Below are 11658 nucleotides of genomic sequence, written 5' to 3'. Positions count from 1 at the left end.
TTTGAGGTAGTGGTGAGAATGGAAAATAAAAAAATCTTGAAAACGAACACTATATACGGACTTATATACATTATACCTTGCATGAATTTTTACCTCCAAAGGGGAGAAGGACGATATTTTCTTTCTATGAACCATCTAACCAAAACTAGACAGATTGTTCTGACAAAAATATCTTGAAATCCTACTAAGATTTCAAAAACATTTTGACAAGGGAGCAAACTATAGGAACGGAGGAATAGTATCAATCCAACCTTTTTCGAACCGAGAATAAAAATCAGCAACAAATATCTATCGTATAATATATTTCATCTTTAAATTATTAAGCCTTGCATAACATAGTAGACTATAACTAAACAATACAAATGATTAATGTATAATAATGAAAACAACCCAAATATGAAATGAAACCAAGAGCTTTATCAAACCCTTCACGCTTTAACCATAACCATATGTTTAAAAACCCGCCTCAATCGAATATACCCAAATCATCGAAACGTTTGACGGCATAACGCAATGTATCTGTGGTCCTTGGATTTGAGGAGAACATTTGTTGTACTTTTTTGCGTGCAAATTCCTGATTACTCAAAGCCTCAATACTGTTATCGTAAGAGTCCTCTTTGCGCATCGCCACCATTGGCAAGAAGGCATACGACGAGAAAAAGCCATACAATTCGCGTGCGCGGATCTCCATTTCGATGTCGTGCAGCGTCGGTATGTGTTCGTAGTGCATGTGTTCCAGCGAGCTCCGCAACGCTTCATAGTAGGTACGTACGAGGAAGTCGCGACGATTAACCAACACATCCAGCTGAACGCTGCTGTTCAGAAAGAAGTTAATATCGCAACCGGGACTGCCAAAAAAGCTGTTCTGGAAATCGAGCTGTCAAGCGTAAGCAAAAATTAGATTATTTATATAAACCTTTTTTTTAATGTTTCGTTGGAAACTCACGAATATTGCATCTATGGGCTTAGTTGCATTCTTCTCCTCATATTTGTACATGAAATTGTTCACCCATAAGTCGCCATGATTTAGCACAGTTATTTCGCCTGGTTTCGGTTGTCCAGTTATCACGAGGTTCTCTTTAATATTATCACAATGACGATGTAATTTCACAGCTATCGCCTCATAGCCAGGCCACTTGGCAACGACTTCGGCGAGTGTGCGCAATTGCAGTGACATAAAGTGGATGAAACGCTCATTGGTCCGTATATAGTGTTCGTCCAGCATGCCGGTGGTGAAATGTTCACGAACGCTGGGGTCCTAAGGTGGGTCGAAATAGTTAGTTTATATTAGAAATACAATTCATATCAATTGTTTATGTTCTGTCGAGTTTCTCAAAATTTACTTGTATATGAAACACATTAAATAATTCGACTTTCATTTCTTAAATTCAATTAATATTTTACGCTTCTTACAGACATATGTATGTATGTATGTACGGGTCTTCCAATTATTGTCAACAATGAATGCTTAATGTTTTCTTTTTCAAAGCTTATCACAACGTTCAAGTCATAATACAACGCCTCAAGTGCAGTAGATAATACGGTATTCGAAGAAAAACATAATTTACAATATTATTGATAAGCGAAGTACTATAGGTACATATGCGTATGATCGAATGCAATGTACGTATATGTGTCTGTATGTAAGTAATAATAAATAGTATCATTTTACTAATTACTTGAAGTACCCACCTTCTCCATTAAAACCATAGAAGTCGCATGAAATTTGCCCAATTTTTGCAATATTACCACGCAGTGTTCCTCGTCGAGCCCATTTTGACGACTAGCCAGTTTATAGCCATACTGCGTGAGGTCGTCGAATACTATTGTCTGTATGGGTTCCCGAGTGGTGTAGAAACATCTGAAAATGTTTAAAGTGGTTAAAGGTAATTATTTCGCGATTTAAAATCTGGTGGTAACATATGAGGATGGAGCCATGTATAGAAGTTCACGCAAGTGAGGAAAGTTCTTTGAGCGCCAAAAAACCTCCGTTTGAAGACGAGCTAAAGTGAGAAGGCGAATCATTCCTGCTCAGGGTTGTGCGCTGTGTTTGAAACCCGCCACGTAAAGAAAACCCCCAATGAAAATGACACAAGAGCCTTCGAAAAAAATGAGGACGAGTTCGTAGATCCGTAATCCGATTAAACGAAAACTAATACCTTAACTTAACACAAAATTTCGATCTCAAACTGTTATTTGGCATAAGGGATTGCAGTGGGAAAGGGCACTTATGTACAAAAAATATAAAAAAAATTCTAAAATATTTAATGTACATACTATCTCCACTTAAGCCATTCAAATTCATTCAGGACAAATTAATTGAGCACCCCAACCGACAAAAATTGAATGAAATCGGGTGGATAAGCTCGTATCCTCTCCGTGTCGATTAAAACTACTAAAAGCGCAATAAATCAATAAATAAATACTCCAGAGGCATTTAATTTTACACCTGGTATGATACAAGACGACTTTTTTAGGAACAGGGGTCAAAAATGGCCGTTGGGCGTGGCACCGCCCTCATTTTAATTAAAAGCCATATCTCAGGACCTACGTCACCGAATCGATCAAATTTGGTTTATAAAGTTACCTTGACATACCTATGGGCCAATGCAAGAACCGAACCATAACCATGGGAAGCCTACTTCTCATATAACCCAATTTTAAATTTCATCGGATTCTTTCACTTACAAAATGCAAATCAGGCACCAATGAATGGGATAAACGATTGCTCGAATAGTGCGCAGAAGGTCACTTTATGACCAAAAAGTGTCCAAATCTGACCGGAAATATTCAAGCCCCAGGCACCGAATATGTGGATTAAAGGTCCAATTGCGATCTCTTTTCGAAAATATCGGTAATTCCTTGAGAGATATATAGATGTACTATGCCTGTTTGTCGAAAATGGGTTGAATTGGGGCAACAATTTCTTTAGCTTCAGTAGTATGAAATGTTCGGTTTCTTAGCTCTTCGGAGCTTCCTACTTGTTTAAGAGGTTAGATGGGTTTACGGGTTTTAAAAAATCGATTGTCTTATTAAATCCTCTAGAATATTGTCCTAAATTTTCAAGTAGATCCGAGATACAAGTTGTTCGGAGATACAGCCTTAAGAACTTATGCGCTTGAGGCTAGCTAGGCTAAGTACGCCGTCTTTAAACGCGTTTTTCTCGAAACTATGTTTTTGAATTCGGCTTGCAAGATATCTCGAGAACTACTCAACTGAACTTCATGCAAGTTTACATAGGTCTTTGAGAAATAATTTTTAAAGACTTGGATGAAAGATTTTTTTTCGATTACAACTATTTAAAAAAAATCGCGAAATTTTCACTGAAATTTTAATTTTTTTAGATAATCCTTTTGTAAAATCACATTTACAGTCTCAATCATTTCTAAAATTGCTTCCCTAAAACGAGCGAAGAAACTTTATGTTCTAAGGACATCACAAATCTATTATTTCAATACCGAAAAACCAAACCAGAAACAGCACAAACGTGATATATGAGAAAGTTCTGGTTTGATTCCACATTACACTAGGGTTTAGAGGCGTTCGAAAGAATGATTATCCTTGTAATCTGCTGAGTCCTACGATTTCCAGCTAATTTCTCTATTTTCAAATTTCATAATTGGAAGTCCTGTGACACTCAGACACTGAAAACAAAATACGATCTCTTTGAGAGAACTTCTCCAGATTACTGCTTGAGCAACTATGTCCAACTCGCGAACTGGATAACTATATCCAACTGCCGAATTAAACGCCCTACTCACCTTGGCCCAAATTTTGCACCATCGCCAATTAATACTTCCAATCGTCCGAGCACGTCGAAATAGAAAATTTTCTCACGCAAATATACCGCCAACTCCTCGAGAAACTGTGTGGCCGGTGTTATAGCAATACTCTTCACAATCAACGCCAATTCTTCGTCCAACTGACGTTTGCTACTCCTATACAAAGCTTTGGCACGATATATTTTACTGCAATAATTCTCACCGCCACCATTCGATTCGGCGAATATGATTTTCTTTATATCGACACGCATATCACGCAGTCCATCCTCCAAGGCGGTTTTGAAGAATTGCTCATTTAAATATTGCGGTGGCTCACTTTTCGTTTCTAATTTCATGCTGTCCTTTAGTCCTTATCACTTGTCTATTAATATCAAATCCACTCAGCTTAAAATATTTCCCGATTACACGTTAATGAAACGCGATATTTGACTACTTGCGAAACGGCTCGAGCTGGTAAGGCGATTATATGGGAACTGTGATCGATACGCGGTGTATACTTCTAAATATAAGCTCGGACCTTAGTCGCAACTTTGGCAATCGTTTGGTCTTATCTAAGAAATGTGCAGCAGCTAACGGTATGCAGTGAACATCAGCGGCGTCGCGACACTCAATGAGGCATTGTGCTTTCAGCGAACCGTAGTTGCCGTGCTGGAACAGCGGGAGCGCACCCATATAGACATATGTATGTATATGTACATATATACAGATATTGTAATCAACACCCACCGGTGTCGCAGCAGCAGCGCTCGCAAACACGATCGGTTGGACAAGAATGAAGCGTCCATTTATTGGCCTCGTAGATAGCGCGGCATTATCTTTCAAGTGATTGCGTCGTATATTACAAATTTTGCAAAAAAGACGGGGATTTGTAGGTAAATTCTTTGTAAGTGTGTGTTGGCAAAGTAATTTATTTTTTGTTTTCATAGGATAGATGCTCTGCTAATGTTTTTTCTCCAGCTTCCTGTTTCTACATAATGCCTCTTCTTTTCATTTAAAAGCCAAAGTGTAAAATCGATAAAGAGAGAGTTCCTTGAAATTGTAGATAAGCGTGAATCACGATGTTTTCGACAATTTTTCTTTTTTGATATGCTGCCTGAGAGATCGTTATTCTAAATGTTACGATATACCGGAACACTTTATTCCACTCATCCGCAGTCTTTATAACATAATTACTAGAAAATTTTATTATTTAAGTTGATTTGAAGATTAAGAACTTCTTCCGAGTTTACAAAAGCGCGCCAATCGTTCTTCCTTTTCGCTGTTTGGCACCAATTGGAGATTCCAAGTGTAGCCAGGCTCTTCTCCACCTGACTTTTCCAACGAAGTGGAGGTCTTCCTTTTCCTTTGCTTTCCCCGGCGGGTACTGTGTCGAATACTCTAAGATCTGGAGTGTTTTCATCTATTCGGAGGACATGATCTAGCCAGCGCAACCGCTGTCTCTTAATTCGCTGAACTATGTCACTGTCGTCGTATATCTCGTACAGCTCATCGTTCCATCGACTGCGGTATTCGCCGTTTCCATTGCGCAAGGAACCATAAATCTTTCACAGCACCTTTCTCTCGAAAACTCGTAACGCCGACTAATCTGCTGTCGTTATCGTCATGGTGCAGAGCATACAGTAGGAGATGATGAGTGACTTATAGAGTTTGGTTTTTGTTCGTCGAGAGAGGACCTTACTGCTTAATTGTCTACTCAGTCGGAGTAGCACCTAAACGACAAGAGTTATTCTGCGTTGGATTTCGAGACTGATGTTGTTGTTGGTGTTAAAACTGCTTCCAAGGTAGACAAAATTATCTAGGATTTCGAAGTTAAGAAGAACTAAGAACACTTTTTATCATTATATTCTTATAACTTTCTTTACGGCGAAGTATCATGAAGGTATTAAATTTGTCGGCAATTCAAAATCAAAGTTTTTAAAATACATTGTTCATTCTCTTGGTTCCATTTACTTCCTCAAAGAACATGCCAATCTTCAAAAGCATCGAACATAATTAAAAAGCATATTTCAAGCGGTCATAAGACTCATAATTTTGTAATTTAATTAATTTTGTCAGCAAGTCATTAGCAGCAATTCTTAAGAAAATATATGCAAATTCATTTGTTCTAGAGCCTGACGATAACCTTGGAATTTCAAGCGCCAATAACATTGATTAAAGCTTTGCTAAACAAATTTACATACATATATAGAAGAATATTTCAATAGATATGTATTTGTAAACATTCGAAATATTTTTGTGTGCGAATTTTTTCCCAAAATATTCAAATACATACTAACATACAAGGAGAAAAAACCTTAAACATCACAAATCTCATTGCTATTCTCACATTTGAGTGAGTTCAAGTACTCTCCCAAATGCTTGAGTGAAACGAGTTTAGTATTAGTACAGCTTCGCGCAAACGACGCATAACACTCAAATCTCATTCCTTGTTGACAGTTTGGCCGGTCGGAAGGAATTCGGAGTGCACCACATCTCGATAATCGAAGAATATTGTCAACATAACATTGATTTTGGACCTGTTTTGACGTGATTTGGCTTCGGCTCACTTTTGCTGCGATATTCGGCCGAGTTATCGTCGGTTTCTGGGTTGTAAGCATGGATCCAAGACTCATCGCCAGTAATAATATGTATCAGGACATCCTGGTAGTCGGAAAGTATTGCTTCACAGACGTTAACGCGACGTTGTTTTTGGAAAAAATTTAGTGATTTTGGAACCAATCGTGATTTCACTTTTCTTAGGCCCAAATAATCTTTCAAAATGGTTTTCACTGATCCTTCCGATATGCCAACGATGCCGGTAATATCTCTGACTGTTAATCGTCGATTCTTTAGCACCAATTCTTTTATTTTATTAACGTGTTGATCATCAGTTGATGTTGATGGCCGTCCTGGACGTGGTTCGTCGTGCCAATCAAAAACACTTACTCATAGATAGCATTAGATCTTCAGTTCCATAGCTCGCTTCGCGCTGAAACCCAACTTCAACTCATTTGATCTAGCTTGACGTCGCTTGGCCCCCTTTAACACTACCTTAACGGCCGTAAATATTCTTATTACTTCTTTTGAGCCCCCTCTAGTCTAAAAGTATTCATATTAACCTAAAAATTATGATCCCTCCTCTTGGACTTAGCAACTGAGCTCCATCGGGTACCGCAAAAGACGAAACTGGTATATGCGTGGCTTATTGACCTACCAAATTAACCTAACCTAAAAATTAGAGTTCAAACGAATATGAATATTGGTATGTATATATCAATCGGAAACCCCAAATACTGCCTTTAGATATACAAGGTATTAAACTACATATATACATACTTTACTATGTAAGTATGTATTCACTTTTATTATCTTTTCAATATTTTATTGTTCTAGATCGAGTTGGCGTAACTCAGTTAAGTGGTTAAAAGCTACTAGAAAGTTCACTTACATTTTATCAATTATATATACTTTAGTTTATTTACATATATGAGTACATATAAAATAATACAAATATTTACGCGCAATAGTAAATAAGACACTTATGAAATACCTAACTCTCGCATAAGTGTGACTAAAGGTCAATTGTTTTAGTAAACTGTCTGAGCCCACAGACTGCGCAGTGCGAATTGGCCCATTTCAAAGCGGCGTATACTCGAGCCATTTACAACTGATATGTATGCAGGTATATTTATGTATCTATAAATAATCAGTGTTAGGAAAACTACCAGTCCCGTCAGGCACGATTTTATTGATTTGTAAACTGTGACTCTGTATTACTTATGCTTTTTTGGTGGTGAGGTAGAGATTGAACAGGCGTAATATCGCTAAGCTGATGAAAGGTTCGAGCTCTGTTCTCTAGATAAAAGATTGAGATCGACCTACGATAGATAATGGCAACCGCCGACCCTATTCCTGTCCTAGAAAACTATATTCAAAAATCCATTGAAGTTCTAGTTCTGCCGAAACTCGTACATTCCTCAACTTGTCGAGATAACATCAAAATGTTCACCACAAATGGTATGAGAAACTTCGCAAATAATCTGACGGTGATATAAGCGTCAATAATCTACACATTTTTGAACAGCTTTATTTCTCTAGACATCTTGATACCATAGGACGAAGAGAGAACAATCTTGGGCATTTCCATGCATCTGATGCAATTCATTTAAAACTTTTTCTTCTCGAAGATGATTTGTAGTTTTGCTTGAATCGTGCAAGCCCGCGGATTTTCTTCTTCTTCTTTATTGGCTTAAACACCGCTTATGCATTTATAGCCGAGTTTACAACAAAGCGCCAGCCGTTCTTCCTTTTCGCTGTTTGGCATCAATTAGAGATTCCAAGTGTAGCCAGGTCCTTCTCTACCTGGTCTTTTCAACCGAGTCTAGGTCTTCCTCTTCCTCTGCTTCCTCCGGCGGGTACTGGATCGAATATGCTCAGAGCTGGAGTGTTTTCATCCATTGGGATGATATGCCCTGTCTCTAAATTCGCTGAACTATGTCGTCTTATATCTCGTACACCTTATCGTTCCATCGACTGCGGTATTTGGCGTTGCCAATGCGCAAAGGACCATAAATCTTCCCCAGAACCTTTCTCTCGAAAACTCATAACGCCGACACCTCAGATGTTGTCATCATCCATGCACCGTATAGCTGAACGACGATGATGAGTGACTTATAGAATTTGGACTTTGTTCATCAAGAGAGGACTTTACAAATAGAGGACTGCCTTAGATATTTTCTGACAGCTGCAAGATTTTTATGTGAAACTTTTTCTTCCCCCAAAGTTCAGCCTAAACGGACTTGTAGTTTTGCTAGACGATTTCTTGGTGTAATATCGATCAGTGGCACTTTACTTGTTTTTCGGAGCCGTGACGGTCAGATGTTTATGATCCGAGCTCAAGTGCCCCGAAAGCTATCCGCATGATGGGTGCCACATTTGCTAAACTTTGGCATACAAGGACAACTATTATAGCAGTTCTCACCGCTGTTTGAGGCTATTTAAGCGTATTCCGAAAGATTCGCTCAGTCGTTTCGTGACCATCGATGGATCTACTGGTATTCAACAGTCAAAACAATGAACTTTATTCGGCAAATCTTCTGCGAGGAAGACAAATACTGTAGTATAGACTGTAAAGGTAATGGCTACTGTTATCTGAGTTTCAACAGCCCAGGATTCTACTATGCGAATTATTGAGTATTGCCGAATCAGATGCTGAATTGTATAAAAACGGCTATCTGGCAAAGAAAAAATTGCCCTTGTACCTTGACAATGCACCGCTCACTAAAAAACTGTCGCCACGGCCAAAATTGATTGATTGAATTAGACTACGAACTGAAGCCTCAACTATAATATGGTCCACATTTAGCCCCTTATATTATATGTAAAAACCTTCCAAATTCATTCGTCTGGCAGAAATTCTAGTTGTATTTAGAAGTTATAGCCGCCACGGCAGCTTACTTTGCAGAGCTCCAGTTTAGAAATACAGAGTACCATATTTCGCTTCTTTTAAAAACATTCATTCGTTTCAGGTGGATATGTAGCGGCGATGATATCATTTATTATTTAATCATCTTCTGATAGCAGTGACAAACACAATATTGTTGTAAAGTGAAAATTAAGTAATAATGGCAATATTTGCAACGTTTAAAACCTTTTATGATGTCTTAATAGAATTGCCTACAATCTAATTGAATATAAAAAATACAAAACTCGCACATTAATTATAGTCATATCTATTAAAGGGTGCTATACTTGAACCACAAGTAAGCTTACATGCAATTTAATATTCAACATTGCCACTTTAATTACAGTTATTAAATATTTAAAGCTCTGATTATTTTATGGGCTCTGAATTGTGCCTGTGACGGCGTGCCGTTGCCCATTTCAATCAAGCAGTTAAACGCCGCAGAGAAACGAGTGCACCGTCGTTGGCTTAAAGCACATACAGCTTAGAGTGTATAGGTATATATTTATATATTATATATACATACTTATATTTATGTATATGCATTTTGCTTTCTATGACTTATTTTCTTTCTACAGTTCCTTATATCAACACACATACACACACAATTGCATAGACATATCAAATAAATAGGTCTTTCAAACGCCTCATTTATGCACATGCATACACACACATACATACATACATACTTGTATGTAATAGGTAAGGTCAGATTTGTGGTAATGAAGCCATAATGGCCGGAGAATGGAAGACTCTGGCGCAATCTTCCGCACAATCGTTACGCTTCTCTAAAGATATACTTATGCATATTACTAACTATAAGCATATTCATATGTATGCCTTGAAGCCAAGTTACAAGCATATAATTACTATATGCCTATGTACATTTGTATATGTGTCGGTGTGATGTAGTAATCAGTTGCACTCATCATAAGTGGGTCAGTTAACTGTATCAGCAACCTTAAGTGGCAAACTGTTTTCAAGTTGACTGCGTTTATAAGTCGAAATAGTTTACGAGCTTCAGCGATTCCTAAAGCATTACAATACGCCTAAAAGGTACAATCTATAATGTAAGTGGTGTTTTCTGAGACATGTGTTTTTCAACGAGAAATATAATGTATATAACGGGTGATCCAAGTAGATGTACTTTTTTCAATAGCTTTTTTTGACAGAACACGCCTAAGTCTTGTCAAGCTGTCATGTTACTTTTGTTCAGTATTAACTTATGGTCAACATAATCGGCCTACTGACCGTGTTATTCGCAACGCCATCACCGATCTTGAGACCCAGCATTCATTATTGGATAATATTGGACCGAATAGACCACGCTGTGAAGAAAATATAGCAGCTGTAGCTGAGACTGAACACGAAGACCGTAGAAAGTCGATTCGGCGCTATTCGCAGCTACTCGAACTGATGTATGGAACGACTTACGCCGCTCGGCCTACCCAAGTTACATCGCTTCGCTTTATGGTCTCTTGAAATGTTCCAAGAAGATGCGATATTTTCGATACAAATTTTGATTAGCAATGAGGTCCATTTCTGGCTTAATGGGTATGTTTTCTTCAAGCTAAATTGCCGCATTTGAGACGAAGAGCAATCTGAAGATATTCAAGAGCTGCCATTTCATCATGAAAAACAATTGTTTGGTGCGGTCTCTGGGACGGTGGAATGATCGGTCCATATTTCTTCAAAAATGTCAATGGCGACTGTTATCGCGCTATGATAACAAACTTTTTGATGACTGAAATTTAATCTCATTTTGTTTCAACAAGACGTCGCCACTTCCCACACATCGCATCAATCAATGGATTTATTGATAAAAAACTTCGGTCGGTCGATTGGCCGAAGATCGTATGATATCTCACCGTTAGATTTTTTCCTGTGGGGATATGTTCAGTGTAAAGTTTATGCTAACAATCCCTATTCAATTCGGGCCTTGGAACAAAACACCACACTTATCATTCGCCAGTTATCAGTTGAAATTCTCGAACGAGTCATCAAAAATTGGACTCAACGGATAGACCATCTAAGGCGTAGCTGCGTCCAACATTTGAAAGAGATAATGCTCAAAAAATAAATGCCAAAGAATGTTCTTTCAAATAATAATAAACATTTCCCAATACATTTGAAATTTATGTGTTTTTTCTTTAAGACAGTAGGGAACTTCGAAATGGATCACCCTTTAATATAATATTATAGCCAAGAATTTAGCTTTATTATAAAAAATTACTTTAGACTAGTAACCGCCGTGACTGTTTTAAATCCAGTTCCAGCCGACTAGCCCAATTTTCGACCACTTTTGCAGCGCCGAATATTCTCTCCCAAGGCGTGCTTATCTGCATAGACTACCAACACCAAAAATAGTCCAGGGATGTAAAATCGCACGATCTTGGAGGCGACTCGAGATAAAGCAGTCACCTCTCTTCTCGA

General features: G+C 38.0%; 1 protein-coding gene across 1 annotated transcript; it reads right to left on the bottom strand.

The window, feature by feature from the left end:
• Positions 1–285: 285 nt before the first annotated feature.
• LOC126760689 (uncharacterized) lies at positions 286–4354 on the bottom strand. Its single transcript, XM_050476527.1, has 4 exons — positions 3762–4354; positions 1693–1861; positions 947–1258; positions 286–877 (listed from the first exon to the last, which is right to left on the bottom strand). The coding sequence occupies exons 1-4, from the start codon at positions 4115–4117 to the stop codon at positions 467–469; spliced, it is 1248 nt and encodes a 415-aa protein (XP_050332484.1). The 5' UTR covers positions 4118–4354; the 3' UTR covers positions 286–466.
• Between the last annotated feature and the right edge of the window lie 7304 nt (positions 4355–11658).

Source organism: Bactrocera neohumeralis, chromosome 5, assembly GCF_024586455.1.
Source record: "Bactrocera neohumeralis isolate Rockhampton chromosome 5, APGP_CSIRO_Bneo_wtdbg2-racon-allhic-juicebox.fasta_v2, whole genome shotgun sequence".
Taxonomy (NCBI): domain Eukaryota; kingdom Metazoa; phylum Arthropoda; class Insecta; order Diptera; family Tephritidae; genus Bactrocera; species Bactrocera neohumeralis.
The sequence above is the reverse complement of the archived record's forward strand: the minus strand, read 5'-3'. Positions and strand labels throughout refer to the sequence as shown.